Here is a 22,026-nt window from a genome sequence, read left to right as displayed (position 1 = left end):
CATTTTGGATATGTCATTGCCTCATTCCAGAATGCATGTAAACTTTTCAGTTCAGCTCAGTTCAGTTGTTCAGTTGTGTCCGACTCTTTGCGATCCCATGAATTGCAGCACGCCAGGCGTCCCTGTCCATCACCAATTCCCGGAGTTTACTCAAACTCATGTCCATCGAGTCGGTGACGCCATCCAGCCATCTCATCCTCTGTCGTCCCCTTCTCCTGCTCCCAATCCCTCCCTGCCTCAGGGTTTTTCCAATGAGTCAACTCTTCGCATGAGGTGGCCAAAGTATTGGAGTTTCAACTTCGACATCAGTCCTTCCAGTGAACACCCAGGACTGATCTCCTTTAGGATGGACTGGTTGGATCTCCATGCAGTCCAAGGGACTCTCAAGAGTCTTCTCCAACACCACAGTCCAAAAGCATCAATTTTTCGGCACTCAGCTTTCTTCACAGTCCAACTCTCATATCCATACATGACCACTGGAAAAACCACAGCCTTGACTAGACGAACCTTTGTTGGCAAAGTAATGTCTCTGCTTTTTAATATGCTATCTAGGTTGGTCATAACTTTCCTTCCAAGAAGTAAGCGTCTTTTAATTTCATGGCCGCAATCACCATCTGCAGTGATTTTGGAGCCCAAAAAAATAAAGTCTGACACTGTTTCTACTGTTTCCCCGTCTATTTCCCATGAAGTGATGGGACCAGATACCATGATCTTAGTTTTCTGAATGTTGAGCTTTAAGCCAACTTTTTCACTCTCCTCTTTCACTTTCATCAAGAGGCTTTCTAGTTCCTCTTCACTTTCTGCCATAAGGGTGGTGTCATCCGCGTATCTGAGGTTGTTGATATTTCTCCTGGCAATCTTGATTGCAGCTTGTGGTTCTTCCAGCCCAGCGTTTCTCAAGATGTACCCTGCATATAAGTTAAGTAAGCAGGGTGACAATATACAGCCTTGATGTACTCCTTTTCCTATTTGGAACAAATCTGTTGTTCCATGTCCAGTTCTAACTGTTGCTTCCTGACCTGCATACAGGTTTCTCAAGAGGCAGGTCAGGTGGTCTGGTATTCCCATCTCTTTCAGAATTTTCCTCAGTTTATTGTGATCCACACTGTCAAAGGCTTTGGCATAGTCAATAACTCTACACATGGACATCACTGAAATCAGCTTGATTATATTCTTTGCAGCCAAAGATAGAGAAGCTCTATACAATCAGCAAAAACAAGACCGGGAGCTGACTGTGGCTCAGATCATGAGCTCCTTATTGCCCAATTCAGGCTTAAATTGAAGAAAGTAGGGAAAACCACTAGACCATTCAGGTATGACCTAAATCAAATCCCTTATGACTATACAGTGGAAAAGAGAAATAGATTTAAGGGACTAGATCTGATAGACAGAGTGCCTGATGGACTATGGACGGAGGTTCGTGACATTGTACAGGAGACAGGGATCAAGACCATTCCTATGGAAAAGAAATGCCAAAAGGCAAAATGGTTGTCTGAGGAGGCCTTACAAATAGCTGTGAAAAGAAGAGAAGTGAAAAGCAAATGTGAACTTTTAGTAAACTAAATTTGCAGATACCACTACTTTGTGCATTCCTGACAAGTCGCTTCAGTGGTTTCTGACTCTGTGCGACCCGTTGGACTGTAGTCCGTCAGGCTTCTCTGTCCCTGGGATTCTCTAGACAAGAATACTAGAGTGGGTAGTCATTCCCTTCTCTGGGGGATCTTCCCCACCCAGGAATCAAACCTGCATCTCTTAACGTCTCCTGCATTGGCGGCTGGATTCTTCACAACTAGCACCACTTGGGAAGCCCTTTAAACCACTACTGTACTAGCTCGTAAATTCCTTCTTAAAATATACTAAAATACATGGTGACCTTTTCAGAGGCTTAATGATTTTTTAAAATACAAGACAAAGGCATTTAGAAAGCTATTAACATCAATTAAAACTACTAAAGTAAATGCTTTACTATGTTACACATTACACCAATATTGTGATATGATCACCCATTGACTTTTCTGTAAAAAGAATTATGAAAACAATTGCTGTTATAATCATACTTGTATAAAGTGGATGAAAATTATTGAATGAACCATTAGCAGTAAGATGCATGGAGAACAACAAAGCTTTTTGAGAAGAAAGGTGAACAATTGTCAAGGCCTCCTCAGCTTGCAGTGCTTGTAATTCATGTTATAGAACTTTAAATTGCTTTGTGGATCTTTGGGGTTGCTATGATATGTTGAATACAGGAATGCAGACTTTTAAAATGTTAGTCGCTCAGTCATGTCCAACTCTTTGCAACCCCATGGACTATAGCCCATCAGCCTCCTGTGTCCATGGAATTTTCCAGGCAAGAATACTGGAGTGGGTTGCCCTTTCCTCCTCCAGGGGATCTTTCCCGCGTAGGGGTCAAACCCACGTCGCCTGCGTTGGCAGGTGGATTCTTTACCAGTGTGCCTCCTGGGAAGCCCAGGTGGGCTGGAAAGAAAACTTAAAACTATTAAATAAATGCAACAAGCTACTCAGTTAAACTTTTAAAAGTGTTTGTATAAGTTATCTTTGGACTTATGACCAACTCTGTTACCCGATAGTAACCTTAGATAGCCTTTTTGTTACTTTGTTAGAGCTGACGTTTTTCCCGCTTTGTTTCTCAGTTATTTTTCCCTCTAGGACATAATGCTTCCAAGTTCCAGAATTGACAAGTATTGGAATCTGATCATAGTTCTGATTCCAAGATAAAGAATCCGATTGTGGTCTGCCCTGTCTATTTTCTTGCCTCATGATGGGCAATCTGAACAGCTTCATTAATTGGATGCTTGACTTTGAATCACTTTTCCTGAGTCACAGCCTTAACTTCCTGTCTTTGTTTTAACCCTGTGTTTTCTAGTAAAGAGTGGTTGGTATATGTATATATTCCTGCTGACTGTTGTGTTAGAGAAGATAATATAAAAATGCTAGTAAGTAAATGCTTATGAGCTTATGCTCCATCAAATATACTGGATTCAGGAAATCAGCAATCACTTGCCTTGGGAAACAAGAGCCAGCCAGAACTCAGACCTAGTAAATAGGACAGTCTTTGAAAGTTACGGTTATAGGTTCCTGTGCCCCAAAATACTTCCTGACCTTTCTTGTCACTTTACTAAAATGCCTTCCTCAGCTAGGAGCCTTGAAACTTTCTGAGGAGTCCTACTCAACAAAGTGAGGACTTTTTGGAAGTGCCAGTCATATCTTTGATCCATAAACTGGCCAACCTAGGGGTAATGGCGGAAACTTGTTCTGTCACTGAACACTGTCTTTCTGTTATTCTGTCTAGATCACCAGAAGTCCATTAGTTTTCTTTCGGGGTTGAGGTGGAGACACAGAAAGTTATCTGTGAAATTCAGAAAAGGGATTCTAATCTGAGTACCAGTCCCCCTACCCCCAAGAAACCAATAATTAAGCTTTTATTCTTCGGCATTTTACAGTATATTATTGTCATTTGGCTTTATATCAAAGTTGAAATATCTTAAGTACTACTGTGCTTAATTGTAATCTGTGTTATAGGTATATGAAAAAACAGATTCCTTCCTCATGGTAGGGTCAGGGAGATCAGACATACCCACCATCAAACAACCTGTTATTACTTAGGTAGCAGATTGTTTTAACAGTTAAATGGGATAATGTGAAAATATTTCAGATAAAGTTCTTTGACACTAAATGATGTTTTCCAGCCTTGAGTTTCATAAATATTTAGAGGAATAATCTGATATTGATGTTTGAGATGGACTACAGTGTTATGAGATAGTGATTACTTAAAGGCTGACTTTGCTGACCAGTTTAAGTCACTTTTGAGAAACTAGCTGAAGGATGGGGAGAGCATGGTGAAGTGCAGAGTGGAATGTCTGGAGACTCTAATGCAGTAATAGTTCTGCTCTGCCTTAACAGCTGTATTTCTTTTTATTTATAAGCTATGTAGGTGATTCTAATGAACTGCTTTAAAACTTGTTCATATATAGGGAGCAAGAGTTAGGGCAGGAAATGTTAGTGAGTATAGCAGTTGGGGGAAGGGAGAAGAATAGAAATAAGTTCCTGCAGGTTTATCACATTGAAGAGTATATAACATAAAATTAAAAAATTGAAATCTGTCAAGATTTGTTGACTAAATGTGAGAAACTGAAAGAAAAGAATCTGATATGTAAGGTACTTACTATAGGATTTTTTTTAGACTTATGACTAAGAAATATTGCAGGTATTTCTCATAATTCATTGGAGAAAATTTGAAAGATTACATAATGAGTATATTTAAGTGATATGGGGGAAATATAAGGTGGTCCAAGTGAGGACAGCAGTTGTTTATTCACACTTACTTGACCTGTATAATGTAACCTCTCAAGCATTTTGAGATTGCAGAGTTGGATGGTTTCTATTTCCTTGACTTCTAATCCTTGTTAAGACCATTAAATAGAGCAGTAGTTCCCAAAGGGAAGACTGTGAGTTAATTTCAGTATTTCAGAAACTGTAATGGAAATTATATTTTTACCCAGTTTAGGGATGTGCAAGTTAAAGTGCTTTTGTCTTTTTAGCTGGAATCATATCAACTCAGTGTTTTTAAATACAAGGTCCTTCTTAGTAATAAATACTTTGTTAGCAGTTTACACTTTTTGCTTTTTTACGAAAGTTGAAATTTTTACAAAAATGAAACTTAATTTATGCAAGTTAGAAACATGAAGCTCTTGAAAAGGAAAAAGAGCTGTTGCTTGTGCCAGAAAATCTCACTTTTTCATTGATTTTATTGCTTCCAAGATTCTGTTTTGCTTTAATGGGTAATAATTTGAAGCGATATTAAAAGCATTTCTGGCTGTATTATCACTGTTTATGCAACTCCTAGAACAATGCTTGCTGAACGAAATAACAAAATAGTGCTTGTAAATAGTAACTAAAGTTAAACTAAATGTTAAGAGAGAATTAGAAGAATAATTATGCTTTGACACTTAGCACTAGAGTGGTTTGTGTTAATTTTGAGATTTAGGATAAATTAGTAATATTGAAGGCATAAATAGTACTATATCTATCTGAAAGGTACATTTCTTTGTTTTAGTAGCTAGTTGACATTCAGCTTTCTCCAATGTTCACAATTTTATCCTACATTTTTGTTTTGATACTTTGTTATTGAGTATAATTATTTCAGACATTCAATAGTGGTATGGAGTGGGTTGCAATAGAAGGAAACTACTGTGTGTCAGGAGAAGTAGAGGACCCGTAGGCTTCTTTTTCATGGGTTCTTTCACCGTGTTGTCTAGGGCGTTATAGATTAAATTAGGGTAGTTTATAACTTCATTACCTCACAGTTTTAAGTCCCATAAGGAACTTAAAGCCCAGATGAGGATGCAGATAACTCTATTAAATAGAGTCTGGTATTGTGTATGTGGAGAGAAAAATAAGTTTGCTTGGGGAGTGGAATTCTCAGGTAGGGCATCCTTGCAGAGATGCAGGAAGAAAGTATGGTAGTGCTGGAGGGTTGTAGAGACCCTTCTGGTCTTAATCCAAACCTCAGTATTTATCCAGTTATCTCTGACTCATATTTAATAACCCAAGAAAATCCTATTTGGAACAATTCAGTAAATAATTACAGAGTGCCAACGGTATGCCAGACACTGTTTTCAGTGTTAGAACCTGTACTAGTGAATTAAATATACAGTCTCTGTTCTTGTGGAACTTAATTTGTAATTGGGGATACAGAGAATAACAATATATACTGTGTTAGGTAGTAAAGGTGTTTAACAAGCTATTGTGAAATTCCTGAATTGAAACTGTTATTTTGTTGATTCTTACAATTCTTTGGGTTGAAAAGGGCTCATTTACCTGGTTCTTTAACTGGTCTCACTTGGGACACCTCATTGGCAGCTGGGCCTGGAGAGCCCAGCATGACTGTCAAACGGCCCTGGTGGTTGTCTGGGTGCTCAGCTGTGCCCTCAGTTTTTTCCCGTTTGGCCTCTCCATGTGTCTGGGTTGTAAGAGGAAGTGTTCCAAGTGCGCAAAGGCCAAAGCTGCAAATTTTTTAAGGCATAACCTCAGAAATTGCATTGTCACTGCCATTGTATTTTATTGGTCAAAACAGCTCACAGAGAGGGACTGTACCTTTTGATGGGCAGTGGTGACAAAGTCACATCGCAAAAGAGAACATGGGGTGGGGAATGATGTTGTGGCCATCTTTGGAAGCTGTCTACCATTGTACTACTAAAAAGTAAAAAATTAACCAGGTTATTAGGGGGATAGAAGAAATGGGGGGCAGGAAGTACAATTCTATAGGAGGACAGGGAAGGCCTCTCCGAACGAGGCAACTTGAGAGAGTGATCCATGAGAACCATAAGTATATCTGAAGGAAGACTATTCCAGGCAGAGAAAATAGGACATAAAGAAAGCCACAGGTGGGAAAATCCCCAGTGTGATCAAGGAACAGCAGGAAGGAAGGCAGTGTAATTTGAATCGAGCACTACAGGGAGAGTGATCGGACATGGAGTCAGAGTGTGAGAGAGAAACGGATTTTTATTCCATGACAAAGGACTTTGTATTCTCTATTAGTGAGATGGACATCTGTTAGAAGATTCTGAGCAGAGGAGTTAAATGATCTGACTTAAATTTTAAAAGAATTCCATATAACTTCGTGGCAAATAGATGGGGAAACACTAGAAACAGTATCTTTATAAATAACAAGAGACTTTATTTTGGGGGGCTCCAAAATCACTGCAGATGGTGACTGCAGCCATGAAATTAAAAGATGCTTGCTCCTTGGAAGAAAAGCTATGACCAACCTAGACAGTACATTAAAAAGCAGAGACGTTACTTTGCCGACAAAGGGCCATCTAGTCAAAGCTATGGTTTTTCCAGTAATCATGTATGGATGTGAGAGTTGGACCGTAAAGAAAGCTGAGCACTGTAAGAATTGATGCTTTAGAATTGTGTTGGAGAAGACTCTTAAGAGTCCCTTGGACTGTAAGGAGATCAAACCAATTAATCCTAAAGAAAATCAATCCTGACTATTCATTGGAAGGACTGATGCTGAAGCTGAACCTCCAATTCTTTGGCCACCTGCTGCAAAGAACTGACTCACTGGAAAAGCCCCTGATGCTGGGAAGGATTGAAGGCAGGAGGTGAAGGGACAACAGAGGATGAGATGGTTGGATGGCATCACTGACTCAATGGACATGAGTTTGAGCAAGCTCCGGGAGTTGGTGATGGACAGAGTGGACTGGCATGCTGCAGTCCATGGGGTCGCAGAGTCAGACACGAGTGAGCGACTGAACTGAACTGAAAATCTTTGGTTGCGGATTTGAGCATAGATCATTGTGAGGATAGACGAAAGTGAGAATAAGGAGTCAGGTCATCCATGCTCTCCTCCAGGGAATCTTCCCAATCCAGGGATGAAACCCTGGTCTCCCGCATTGCAAGCAGATTCTTTACCATCTGAGCCACCAGGGAAGCCCAAGAATACTGGAGTGGGTAACCTAACCCTTCTCCAGAGGAACTTCCCAACCCAGGAGCTGAACTGGGGTCTCCTGCATTGCAGGCAGTTTCTTTACCAACTGAACTACCAGGGAAGCCCTAAGTGATCTAACTTAAATTTTAAAAGAATCCCATTCTGAGAATCTTTGATTCCTGATTTGAGAATGGATTATGAGAGTATAAACAAGAGTGGAAATAGGGAGTCAGGTCAGTAGGCTGGTGCCATGGGAGTTGATGAATGTGCTGAGCTGTGAAGAGTGGCTAGATTTTGGAAGTACTTCAAGATGGGACTGGCAGGATTTTCTGATGAGAGTGAATATGGGATGAGAAGGAGGGATCAAGGGTGGCTTCCAAAGCTTTTGCCCTAGGGTCCTGCAAAATTGGAATTTTCATTTACCAAGATGGGAAGACTGGGGTAGGAGCAGGGTGGAGGTGAGGGAGATGCAGGACTTGTATTTTGGGGTGTGTTAAGATGAAACTCAGGACACCTGGGAAGAAAATGTTACTGAATGTTACTTCCTCATTGCAGGTGTGACGCTGAGTGCTTCGGATCTGGTCGCTATGGTACGAGAACGAAAATGCATATTGTGCCACATCGTGTACAGCTCAAAAAAGGTAATAATAGAAGAGAGAGAATCTGAGGCTTCTATGACTGACCATTTTTTCAGAGACATCATATGGAATTTATAGATGGGTAAAAGCTTTTAACAACATCTCCTTTATGCCTCTTTCCTAAACCTTAGTCTTATTTCACTGGTTTCTTTCTAATTACTGCCTTATGAAGATAGTAACTATATTGTTAAACCTTTACCTGGAATTTGAAGATACTCAACAGTATGATAAAGCTAAATTAATCTAGTAACCAGTTATGGAGAGAATACATTAAAATTCAGGCTGAGATTGTAACAGCTTTCTGATTAGCTAAGGGAGTGACATTGATTAGTAGCCTGTGAGTTCTCTGCCTGTGCTTGTGGGAAGCACAGCACAGTAGCAATGGTTCTGACTATATCCTCAGACATCCACAAGGTGGGGATGTTGCTCAAAGAAAAACACTGTTTTAAAAACAAAGAATTTACCTGTGCTTTAAGGAAAGTGTCTGCAGTTTGTCTCATATTTTGCCACCCACCGCCACCCCCCTACCCACTGCCTCTTATTTTTGCTTTCCAAGAATTCGTCTAGCTTAAGTACTGAGGAACTTTCCCTCTGTGCTTTTAAGATGTTCTCGATTGCCATTGGAAATACAGACAACTAGGAAAGTTATCATGAGTGAGGTTAGCCAGGCAATACTGAGTGAACCTTGAAAGATGTTTGGGAGTGAAATGGCTTACAGGAAATGGAGAAGAGGTATTTTAGGTGGAAGAAAAATACAAAGATTCAGCTGTAGAATGGAGTATAACAGCTCTAGGAGCAGGTGAAAAAGCTTATCTGACTAAAACAGTTTCATCCTGGAAATAATAGGATCACAATTTAATTTGTAAGTTAAGTGAAGATAGTTGATAAACAGTATTGATTGCCCCACTGAGGAGTTTGATTGTGATCCATTTAGTAGGCTGGGGGGAAGAATTTTTTTCTTTTTTCCTATTTTAGGATTTCAATTAGTGTTGGGAAAATCAGCTGAGATTTTAAAATCATGTTTAGTAATATACTTGCTCCCTTTACAAATGTAAAAGAACTGCTGTTCTAATTTTAAAAATTTAGACCAGGTTTACTCAAATTTTCAATGAATAAAAATTTTTTGTGCCTACTTTCACTTCATGGCAAATAGATGGGGAAACAGTGGCTGACTTTATTTTTCTGGGCTCCAAAATCACTGCAGATGGTGATTGCAGCCATGAAGTTAAAGGACGCTTACTTCTTGGAAGGAAAGTTATGACCAACTAGACAGCATATTAAAAAGTAGAGACATTACTTTGTAAACAAAGGTCCATCTAGTCAAGGCTATGGTTTTTCCAGTGGTCATGTATGGATGTGAGAGTTGGACTATAAAGAAAGCTGAATGCAGAAGAATTGATGCTGTTGAACTGTGGCGTTGCAGAATACTCTTGAGAGTCCCTTGGACTGCAAGAAGATCCAACCAGTCCATCCTAAAGGAGATCAGTCCTGGGTGTTCATTGGAAGGACTGATGCTGAAGCTGAAACTCCAATACTTTGTCCACCTGATGTGAAGAACTGACTCATTGGAAAAGATCGTGATGCTGGGAAAGATTGAGGGCAGGAGGAGAAGGGGACGACAGAGGATGAGATGGTTGGATGGCATCACTGACTCAATGGACATGAGTTTGGGTGAACTCTGGGAGTTTCTGATGGACAGGGAGGCCTGGCATGCAGCAGTTCATGGGGGCGCAGAGTCGGACACGACTAAGCGACTGAACTGACTGACTGATGCCTACTTTCAGATTAGAGGGAGAAGGGAAGATGAGAAGATATGAGATGGATAGGCAGCTACTCAGAGGTCTGGTGTCAGACTTTTGTGGAGTCTGTAGCCTATTTTGTTATATCTCACAACTTTTCTATTTTAAGTCTTTTTGGCATTTCTTCTACTCTGGATTAAAACATGTTTTGTCTCTTCATATTTTTCCATGGGTCATAATAAAGTTAGATAAGAGCTGAGTAGTTAAATCTACTCCTGCCTTAGGGAAAGCCAACAGTAGTTTTTTTAAGCAAGGGAATGGCGTGATTTAAATGTTAAGATAGGATCTAAGAAGTTAATGGGTTAACTGAAAGGGATAAACTCAGATAGACTAAGAACAACTTATGTTGATGTGCTTTCCTCTAGTTTCCCAGACTATTATAGTATTACCATGGCTGCTTCAGGTGGCTCAGTGACAAGAATCCTCCTGTCAATGCAGGAGACACAGATACCTGGGTTGGGAAGATCCCCTGGAGGAGGAAATGGCAACCCATTCCAGTATTCTGCCTGGAAAATCCCAGTCAGAGGAGCCTGGCAGGCTACAGTCCATGGGGTCGCAAAAGAGTCAGACTTAGCACCCACACACATGATTTGCTCCAGATACACTGAGGAGGAGAAAAGAATCTAGGGTTACTGTATGTTACATCCCTGAGTATCCTGATGTTTCTTAGCTTATGAAAGTCTGAGAAGCCTTGGAATTTAAAAATATTTTTAAAAACTTCTGTGTTACTCATGTTTTCCAAATTTTTTCAACCCCAAATCCCAGCCCCCAACTTCCTTCTCCTTTTAAAAACATAAACTGATAAAAGGAACTAAATAGAAGCTTCATACATCTGCAGGTATGCATTTGGAGCTGTGCCTGTAGGTCTTTCCCAGTTATTTTGAAAACTCAGTTGTCTCATTATTTGCATTCTTTCCTTGGAGCAGGATGGGCGAGGATTTCACACGTAAATTTAGAAACAGATTATTGAAGTATTCTAGACAATCAAAAGTTACATTAAGGACTTCCCTGGCCTCCAGTGGTTGAGACTCTGTGGTTCTACTGCAGGGGGCAGGGGTTCCATCCCTGATCAGTGAACTAAGATCCCATAAGCCATGTGTCATAGCCAAAAAAAAAGTCTCCTTAAAACTAGTTTTGAATGATAACATTTTTTATAACTGAAATAGAATATAGAATTGGTTTTTATATCAGAGGGAATAACCCATTTCAATTAATACTCTTTTGGTTAGGAATGGTTTCATTGCAAGAAACAGACCCACTTAAATATAGCTTAAGAAAAGGAGATTTGGCTTATGTTTAGTCTAAGGAAAAATTGAACAAGAGAAAACAAAAACTGAACAGCAAGAAGCATAGGGATTAGAGCAGATGTTGTATATTGTTTTTCAATTTTTTCATTCTCTATCCTGTCACTAAATCCACTCAGTTTGCAGCTCTTTAATTGTTCATTCTGGTTAATGACCAGTCAGTTGTAGCTAGCATGTAATGGCCAATCTTGGATAAAGCATTTGTAAAGATAGGAAGGGAATGATGATCATCTTCAATAAGATTGCCATTTAAAGGAAGTGTTTTGAATCACAGCACTGTATTATCACTGTGTATAGATAACTTAAAGAATAGTAGTTGTACTTTTTCTGACAAATGAACTGTATATAATAAAAATATCTCAGTGCATTAGGTGCTTGCAGCTGTGGCATGATCTTTGAAACATTGGCTTTGTTGTCAGATCTGCCAGAGTTTGAGAACTTGTTTCACCACTTGATAATCTGACTCTGCAAGGGCACGGCTGAATATTTTCACATTTATCCTTTTAATGCCTAGCTTTGTACTTAACACCTAATAAGCACTGATAAGTATTTGGTGAATAAACAAGTTAGCTTCTCTGTATCCTTGTGTCCTTATGACGTTAATAATCCACTTTTGTGGTTCAAGTGAAAAAATGTTTGAGACACTTAGCACAGGGCAGAGTTAATAGTAATGCTCAACTTGTGTGTGTGTATTAGTCGCTCAGTCATATCCGGCTGTTTGGGACCCCATGGATTCAAGCCCACCAGCCTCCTCTGTCCATGGAATTCTCTGGGCAGGAATACTGTAGTGGATTAGAATTCCCTTCTCCAGAGGATCTTCTTGACCCAGGGATCAAACTCAGGTCTTGCACACTGCAGGAGGATTCTTTACCATCTGAGCCAGTTTTATATTTGTAAACAGCCATTCTCTAATTATGACGTACTGGCTGTATATATGCTTTGTGTGGCAAAGAGACCGACATTTACAACTTTGAGTTTTTTGAGGTGTGTGAGTGTGTGTGTCACACTTGCACATTTAAATGGAAACTCTTGCCATAGATTTTGTTTCTTTCCCAGTGGGATGGGGGTGGGGGGAGGAATCTAGTACATTTTCAAACTTTTCGTTGGAACGAAACACATCAGTTGTTGTAGGCAAGGGAGTGGGTAGTGAAAATGAAGCCATGCTAGAACTGCTGTGTTCAAGGCATTTTTAAAACCTTGATCTACCATAGGAAAATTCCCTTATGTCTGTAACTTCTGTCTAGAATTGATGTATCCATCTGTTCATTCAGCAGCTATTAATAACTATATGTCAGGCCCTGGCCAAGACATGGATAAGAGTTGTACCATACTCTTTAGAAACTGTCAGTTGAGTGGGGAAAGAGAATATGAAGAAAAGTAGCCAAGTAGTTGAGAAGTTATGTGATTTCAGGCATTTTTGTTGTTGTTTTTTAATAAACTTAAGTAAATACTTTGTAAGGGATAGAATTTTACCTATTCATTTATTATTTAGTCTTTTGCCTCCTAAATACAATAAACTTTTTAACCTTTTTGGAAAGCCACTTAAATAGGTCTTTTAAAATTATTGCTTTATTTAAAAATAAAATATGTCAAAAACAGGCTAAAGAGTTACTTAATAAGGAAATGTTTTCAGTATTGAATTGTGAATAGAAACCACAAACACCAGTTTAAGGCAAAGAGCTTGAGCCCTGATTGTTGATTAAGTAAACAGAGAAATTTTTTTCTCCAAAGCAGGCCCCCTTAGTTTAATCTGCTTTCTTTAATTTTGAAGGAGATGGATGAACACATGCGGAGCATGTTGCATCACAGGGAACTTGAGAACCTGAAGGGCAGGTATGGAACCTTTCTCTTCCATAAACTTGTGGATGTGGGGGAATCTGAGGGCCTGTTAGCTTATTTTATAGTAATGCTTCAAAAGTGAATGTTGTCTTGTGGCCTTGAACTGTCTTTTGGAATTAACAACAAGTACAATAGCTTTTTTTTTTTTTTTTTCATTCAAGAAGGATAAATTGTTGTACATCTCAAATGTGTAGAATTCATAACAACTTTGGCAAATAGATTTGGCAAAGGTGGTTGGGGATGAGCTAGTTCTGTCATTAGTAAGCTTTCTCATTCCTGCACACCAGCTTTGCAGCTAGGACATTCACATTATTGCCTAACCAGCTTGCAGATTATCACATGCCATAAACCTTTACTGGTTGTTGAAATAGTCTGAGAAGTCCAAAGTCTGCTAAATAGCACTAAATCTCATTAGTGTAAATAAAATCCATGTATAAACCTGTATTTAAGAATGCTGTTTTGTGAATTAAAGCTTGAGATGTTTAAGGAAATTAAGACACTAAAGGTAGCATGTATGTATATTCCATGTCTTTTTTCCCAACTAAGTTTCCGTTTTTTGATGTTTTGAATGTATGTGAATTGTTTGGAGACAGTATGGAACAGAGAAACTTTGGAAAACAAATAAGAATTATACCTTAGTCCATGAATAATGGTTACAGACTTTGATCAAGATGCCAACCTAGGTCATTTGGAATTACCTGTATTTTAAGTAATATAGTTTTAGGTTGTATGGGCAAATTAACATGTTATTGAACTTTCAGCATCTGTTTAGCATGTAAGAGGAATTTTTCTGTGATCAGTCCCTTACTGTGTGTAGTTTAGGTCTTCACAGCAGTGTAAAAGAGGTGTTCAGGCTTCTTGCCCTCTGGGATGGCCACACTCTTTCTGTGGAGTGTGTTTCTCTCTAAATAAACCCACTTCTTACCTATCAAAAAAAAAAAAAAGATGTTCACTCAGATTTAGTGTGGAGAACCCTTATAATATCTTGAACATATCTGATCTTTTTTTTATTTTAATTTTTATTATTATTATTATTATTTTTTCCAGTGGGTTTTGTCATACATTGATATGAATCAGCCACATATCTGATCTTTAACTCATTATCATAGGAGCCTATGAAATACAGTCAACCTTTGATTACCTATTTGTGGATTGTCTTAATTATTTGATCCCATTTCCCATTGACTTCCTTCAGGAATTCACCTTTTTCTTGGCTACTCAGTGACCTGTATTGTGTTATGAAATGAAACAAAACAAATGAGCCCAGTAAGTAATCATTAGGAGAGAAGCCCATTTTTTTCTAAGAGGAATGCCTTGTTTTATTAAAAAAATCACCAATCAGCAATTAAAACATTTAAAACTTTTTATAGCTTACGATTCATGTTCATAGTCAATCAGAATCATAATGAGTAAAGAAAGTAGAGGCCCTTTCACTCCCTCCCCGTCTTCCTACTCCAATCTTAGAGGAAAGTCAACAGTGTAGTATATACCCTATCCAAACCTCTCTTCTGCTTGTAGACAGATTTATATCCATTTGTTCACACTCATGTACGTATGTTTTGATTTTGTTTTGTCTTATTAACAGAATTGAACTACATGCCATACACATATTGTTCTGTAACTTGGTCCCCTCTCCTCCCACTTGTCAATTTAATTGTGCCGTGGAGATTTTGTCTACTGTTTACAGTTATTTGGAGCATAGTCAAATAATCAATAAGCATTTGAAGCCTTTGAACTGACAATATTAACGTCAGCATTAGCACCCAAACTCATTTAGAGGAGGGTACTTAATTTACTCATATTTCAGATACAGTGCTATCAGGTTTGGAAACAGGTTTGGTATGGTTTTCTGGCCAGTAGTCAATTATAAGGGAGAAGGCAAGTAGGTAGCAAGGAAAAACAGCTGGCAAAGCTATAAAAAAAACAACAGAATCTCAAACATCATTTACTGACTTGGAACATTTATTATCATGATGAACAGTCATCACTAGTTTGTACAAAAGGGACAGATAGTTATCAGTCATCTTTTTTCTTCCTTTTCAGTTTGTGATTATTTCCTCTGGATTTCATGTTTAAGAACTGGCTTTCTGATGTTAAGTATCACTTAATTTTTGGTTGTGATCTGGTTAAAAAATGTAAAGTGAGAGTTGCTCAATTGTGTCTGACTCTTTGCGACCCCATGGACTAATACAGTCCACAGAATTCTCCAGGCCAGAATACTGGAGTGGGTAGTCTTTCTCTTCTCCAGGGGGATCTTCCCAAACCAGGGATTGAATCCAGGTCTCCCGCACTGCGGACAGATTCTTTACCAGCTGAGCCACACACAGAAATGTAAAGAGCCACACACAGAAATGTAAAGAGCATATTATTTACTTTTTGAATGCTGGCTTGCTGAGAAGTGCGTGCCTTATTTGGTTCACAATTGGAGACATCAGGAACATTTCCCTGTTTTTTTCTAATGTATTTGTTCAGATGTATAGCCTGTAAGTAGTTTCTACAGATAGATGCTATTAAAATGGCACAAACCTTAATTTATCAACCAGCTGTTGTGGTATAGATAGAGCAAGCTTAATAAAGAGGAGCTTATGGATAGAATATCTGAAGGCTTTGCCTTTCACATATGAGAGGAAATTGTGTGGTAACAGGATGTAGCTAATTTGGGCCCTCTGTTAAACACTGAGGAAAATTATTGCCTTTATTAGTCAGGAAGTACAGCAGTACTTTTTTCCCAACAATTACTTTGTATACTATGTGAAGTAGTATTTTAGCTGTTTATTGATAAAGAATTGGAAAATAGCATTGTTAAAATGTTATTTAATTTGCTATTAACTTTAAAGAGCATGTGGTTTCCCAAACACCCTATTTGGAAGCACGAATGCATATTGTAATTAATATACTTAACCTCAGACATAGACACATTGGAATTTTTATGAGATGTGGTCAATCTGTCCTGTTCTTTCCCCGTATAAATGTAGATTCTTTCTTTTCTCTTTATGAAGTTTCTTGTAAAGTTTATCTTAAAAAAGGAAAAAATCCCCAGAAACCTGATTTCATTTCTAAGAAAAATGTTAGAGATTTCTGTGTTCTGATAAATCATTTTTAGTGCTGGCTTTTATGTTGCTCTTATTGCTGTACCCATCTGGGTAGGATCTTGAGGTATTCTTCTATCAAGTATTCAGAATTATGGTTAATACACTTTCTGGCAATGAAACCAAAAATGTTTTAAATATCTGTGTTTGAGTATTTGATGCATATCTAACATATAATTGTGCTTTGGAAATTGCAAATTAGGTGTGTGGTTATGGATATTTATTTTTAAGAGTTAATTACTATCTACTTTACATTCCTTAATATGTTAAAAAGCCAATGTGGTCTTCCAATTATGTTTTTTAAAGAAGGATTTTGATGGCTTGGACAAATGAAAAATTCTCTGCGGGAATTCCTTGGCAGTGCAGTGGTTAGGACTCAGGGCTTCCACTGCAGGGGGCACGGGTTCCATCCCTGGTCAGGGAGCTAAGATCTTGCAAGCTGTAAGACACAGCTCCCCCCACCCCACCCCCCACCCCCCCACCCCCCCGCAAAAAAAAACCCTCTGCATTTTCTTTTTTTTTTAAACTCTGCATTTTAGAAGTAAGGAAAAAAAATCAGGTTTTTTATTTAAGCATACCTTTTAAATGAAGTCCCTTGCACTGCAATATAATTTAGTGTTGTATAAATTTTTAGGTAGAAAAGTGGACTAAAAACATATTCCAGTTGTAGAGAGATTAAAGCCCAAAAGATTTTCTAACCAGAAAATTGAATTGATCTGAGTTGTTATTATAGGGGAAATTATGTATTCTAAATTTGTTACAGTCTTCAGATTGTTCTGATGCTGCCCTTTGGGGATAGATTTCTATTTATATATTAATTTTAAAGTTCGTTCTTTGTTGCTGTGAGAAAAGACTTGCTTTCTGTTACAAGTTACATTCATGAACTACCATAATTTTAGTTGATTGAGAAATGAATGTGGTAAACTGGAGAAAGTTGAGGATTATTTTTCTTTTTTTAAAGTATATAATTGTAGTAAGTACAGTGGAAAACTCTGAAAATAATATATTTAAGTTCCTGGAAAATTAGAAGGAATTAGTATATAGATATTCAGGGTAATTCGAGGAATCTGGTCAGAACTCATTAAAATGAATGTTAGTGTCATAGACTATATTGCATTCAGAGCATTTAAGTTACAAAGTCAGAAAAAAGGAAGCTTGCGAATTTTCTCCATTTTTCTGAGGTGTTTTCGTGATACGTACAGAGTGAAAAAAACAGCGGGTTTTTTGTTTTGACTTATTTGGCATTGTTTGTTTATAATTTGTCACCATTAACCATATACATAGTTTTTTGCCTGGAAGTTAGTAGTTGCTCGATAAGTTGTTTTTTGTTTTTTTTTTAAATGAATGTTCAGATGATCTGTGGCAGAAACCATCTTCTAGTAAATGAGGGGCTTTATTTTGAGGCTCTCTTCTGGTTAGCTGAAATGAATTCTGCCCATGTATGGATGGATATGAGAGAAAAGATGAAGCAGTCATGCGTGTGTGTCTGTGTCTATCTTATTAAAGACAACATATCTTTTTGTGTCTGTGTTTGTGTATTTTTATAGAAGGGCATAGGAAGTGCAAAAATATCACTAGTATTAACCCAAGACAAATGATACAGAGATAAGCCAATTTGTATTATTGAGTGGACATTACTGTCTATTCATTACACATGTACCCATGGTGTTCTGATGTTTCTCATAGTGACTGCATGGGACTCAAGAAGCTAAAAATGCATTTAAATTGTTCATCTACTACAGCTCTGGTCATTGATTCAAGACTTTGGCTTCTTAAACTGGCCACATATGAGATACATTATTAAGTATGTAAAGTAAAAGAAGAAAAAGCCTGCTCAATTATCTTTCTTAACTGAGAACCTGGTTTTACGTCTCTTTAAATGGTGTTCTTTTCTGAAACCTGAGAAAAACCATTTGCCTAGCACAGCTGTTAACTTCCTACAACTGAAATGCTTTCCATTCCCTTTAAAATAAACCCTTCTGAAGCAGAATGTAGATCACATGTATCATCGAGACCAAAAAAGTTTGCTGAGACTACTCCTATCATTTGTCCTGGAGTCCGGAATCTTCACATTCCAGGCAGAGCTCCAGCTGTTCCGATTTAGTTACTAGGCTGTGATTGGCTCTGCCTCCTACTCTTTTCTCCACCCCTTACTTTTCACTGGGAGAAAGCTTTTGAGCCAGAGATTAAATGTGAGCGCTGTCACCTGGATTTCTGAGTGCAGTTGGCATCATGGGTGTGCTCCAGAGCAACTTCTGTTTGCTCTGAGCCCCCTGCCCTGCCTCCCCTTTCACCACGTTTCCTCTGGCAAGATTTTAAGTACAGCAATTCAAGAAGATTTCTCCTAAACTATGTTATTCTGAAGTGTATTGCCTCTTGATTGCTGGAAAAGAATCTTTAATTCATTTCAAAAGTAACTTATGAACAAACTTATTAAAAGTGATGAAAGGAGCATTGAGATTGATTAGCACTAATTTTTCACTGTGCCAAAGTGTGCAGTGTCTTTCAGAGGAAACTATAACAGATCTGGTGAGTGTGCCATGCCAGTGGGGAGCATTGAATGTCCCTCATCTCCCTCTTTCCCTAGGGACAGTAGTCATGAGTGCCGAGTGTGCGGGGTTACTGAAGTGGGTCTTTCTGCATATGCAAAGCACATTTCTGGCCAGTTGCACAAAGATAATGTTGATGCCCAGGAAAGAGAAGATGATGGAAAGGAAGAAGAAGAGGAAGATTATTTTGACAAGGAACTCGTTCAGTTAATAAAACAAAGGAAAGAACAAAGTCGGTGAGTAATAATTTGATATTTTTAAAAGCCTGTGTGAAACAGTGTAGGAGAGAATACATTTTCTTTTTTTGTTTTTTTTGAGAATACATTTTCCATTTCCATTCTTTTCAGCCTGTGGCATTCAGATTTATCTTTTTTAAAATTTACTTTAATTTTTAATTGATTTGCAATGTTGTGCCACAGATTTACCTTAATTATAAAGTTTACCTTGAAGTTGCCATCTTAATCTTAAAAGGCAATGGAATGCTTGCTTGAACTACTGTATTAACTCCTTAAACAAAAACAAACCTCAGTATTGACCCTATCTAAAAACTAGCCATAGCTGTTACATATCTGAAATTTTTACCATGCTGATAACTATGTTTAGAATTGTTTGTATTAGTTCCAATTTGAGGGGGGGTACCAATAAATTCATGTTTGGTATCTGAATTTTCTAGTGGAAATATATTACTAAATAAGTTTCATTTGAATATATTATATAGCATTTCTTATTTCATGCCTTAAGAAAAAATCGTTTTGCCTAATGTGAGTTAACATGGTGCTTCTACTAAGTTTGATTTATCCTTTTATTATTAATTTCTTCAGTAAATATTTCTTGAATAAATTTATGCTGTATATTGGACAGTGTCAGAAACAATATAAGTTTTATAGCTTGTACTAGATGGTTTCATACCTACATCCATAATTTAGGTATTAGCCTTTTGTATTTTAACCTTACTGATTCATGGTCTAAAAAGTTTAATGAAGCAGAAAATTTCAGATATGAATGAAAGATACAGTACCAGTTATGAGGTGGAGTGATTTTTTTAAGTTCTGGAACATGATAAAAAGCGTTTCAGATTCTAAAAATTTTGAAGATCCTTCTAGAATACTAGTTATACCTGATCTGTATTTCATTTTCAGTTAGAATGCAGTTTGAATATAAAAAAAGTAGTTGTTAATCTATATGCTAAAAGCTTTTTGAACAGGTCTTTGAAATGGACTTTCTGAGTTTTGGAATGTTCATAGCAGCATGATTCTTAAATTGTTTAGTTGCTTATCCTTCAAATGACATTCTCACTACTTTTATATAGCTGCAGTTTACTCTTGTTTTAGGGCGTTGGAGCCTCTAGAAGACTAACTTCTATTTTTGTTCTAACATTCTTGTGCCATTATTAGCTTATCTGTGTAAATGATTAAACATTAAGTCAGAGAGTAAAAGCTTCTCGGTAAATTAGACATTCATATTGCAGTCACTAGTCTTTGATTATTTTAATAAGCCTCTTTGGTGACATACTTATAAAGTCATCTACTTACTTGTTCATTAGGTTTTTTCTTTTTTTCTTCATGAGGTTTTTAATTTAGATTATTCTTTTTGACCTGTGAGTTTAGCTACATGCTATTGTCCCCCTGACCTAGCCAATTCATGATAATCTAGGAATTTTACTTTGTGACTGACTTATTGCCCAATTCTCATTTCTGGATGATGTTAGTAGACCTAATCAGTGATCTCCTTGGATGTCAGAAGTTGCATTCAGCTTAGAAACAAAAAAAAGCAAATTGGTTAATGGTGGTATAAAAATCTACCAAGTGGAAAAAAAAAAAAAAATCTTCCAAGTGTCTGTAGGAACACTTGGGGACTTAGGATCTCCTGTTTAGCAGTAATTCATAATGTAAGTAGATGCTTGAACTTTAAGGTGAATTAGCTTTTATCCTAAAAGTGAAAAACAGAAAAACTCCAATTTGTGTCCAAAATCTTAGAGACATTAGAAGCTGTTAAAGTCAGTACTGAGTTTAAAATTTAAGTCAAGTTCAGATTCAGAGGAGGGAACCCACTTGCAGAAACTTTGAGATTTTCATTCTATCAAACTTTAGTTTTTGAGATTTTCATTCATATCAAGGTCTAGTGGTAAAGAGTATGGGCTCAAAACAGTTATGGTTGCCAATGGGGAGGGAGATGGGGAGAGATGGATTGGGAGCTTGGGATTAGCAGATACAAACTGTTACATATAGAACAGATAAACAACAAGGTCCTACTCTATAGCATAGGAAACTATGCAGTCTCCTGTGTTAAACCATAATGGAAAAAATATGAAAAAGAATATATATATGTATGTATACATATATAAATGAATCACTTTGCTTTATAGTAGAAAAAAACACAACATTATAAATCAACTATACTTCAGTTTGAATGTAGGCTCTAGAGTTAGACTGCCAAAGTTCAAATTTTGCCATAACACTAACTAGGTATCTTATTCTAGGCAAGTTATTTAACCTCTCTAATCCTCAGTTTCCATATCTAAAAAGTAGAAATAATAATGCTTGCTGCAGAGTTGTGAAAATTAAATGAGATAATCTTTGTAGTGTTTAGCAATAAATGCCTTATGATAAGTAGGTACTCAGTAATTTTAGTTAATATTATTCACTTTTTTGAGCACCTTACCACATGTGAAGCGTTGAGTTAGGCAAAACATAGGTACTTTTTGAAGGAAAATGGTTTTATGCCGATTCCCATGATGTTTGCTTAAATTTATTCACATTTCTGTGGGCTTCTTGTCTAACATGAATAGTTGAAACAACTGTAGCTTCTTTTAAAAACCTCTGGCTCATGAAACTCCTTCCGGCATTTGTCGTGGATGCTGCTTGCTTGTTATGTACTATTTTATTCCTGTTTGTGACCTTACTTATTTCCTTAGCTAGGTTATAAGCCCTTCAGAAACAGGAACTATGCATAAAAGTTTTCTATTACTGCTAATAGTCATTGAATGTGTACTTGATAAAGTGTTTATTAATGAAAGTTATTATGCAGAGTAAAATCTTACCATTTAAAATAGGTTAAGAAACTGGGCTTTCAGAAAGAACCAACTTTTGAAGAAATCATGGTATTAAGAACAGCTGGATTTAAATTGTGTTAACTATGATAACCATAGCTACCAAGTATACTTGCTTCTCTTTTCTAAAAGTTGTGTAATATAAAAATAATTGGATGATAGGAACACAATCCTTGAATATGCTAAGAAAAACAGGAGCAGGAGAGGAAAGATAGTATAAATGTGCCAAGTTTTTAATATTTTGAGGTTGATAAATATAAGATATTAATTTTAAATCAGTAAATAGTGAAATATAAATTTATATTA

The 22,026-nt window shown here is 37.3% G+C and overlaps 1 protein-coding gene across 3 annotated transcripts in view; it reads left to right on the top strand.

Annotated features, from left to right (window-relative positions):
- ZNF106 (zinc finger protein 106) overlaps window positions 1–22,026 on the top strand; it is a 55,196-nt gene that overhangs the window by 5,253 nt on the left and 27,917 nt on the right. Inside the window, exons 2-4 of one of the 3 annotated variants that reach the window (XM_043471576.1) lie at window positions 8,018–8,094; window positions 12,966–13,027; window positions 18,710–18,907. In XM_043471576.1, the coding sequence (XP_043327511.1) occupies window positions 8,041–8,094; window positions 12,966–13,027; window positions 18,710–18,907 (314 nt within the window). In that variant the 5' untranslated portion in view covers window positions 8,018–8,040. Of the gene's footprint in view, window positions 1–8,008; window positions 8,095–12,965; window positions 13,028–18,709; window positions 18,908–22,026 lie in introns of all 3 variants that reach the window. The other 2 variants (XM_043471575.1, XM_043471577.1) reach the window with 2 other exon arrangements.

Source organism: Cervus canadensis, chromosome 6, assembly GCF_019320065.1.
Source record: "Cervus canadensis isolate Bull #8, Minnesota chromosome 6, ASM1932006v1, whole genome shotgun sequence".
In the NCBI taxonomy this organism is placed as follows: domain Eukaryota; kingdom Metazoa; phylum Chordata; class Mammalia; order Artiodactyla; family Cervidae; genus Cervus; species Cervus canadensis.
The sequence above is the reverse complement of the archived record's forward strand: the minus strand, read 5'-3'. Positions and strand labels throughout refer to the sequence as shown.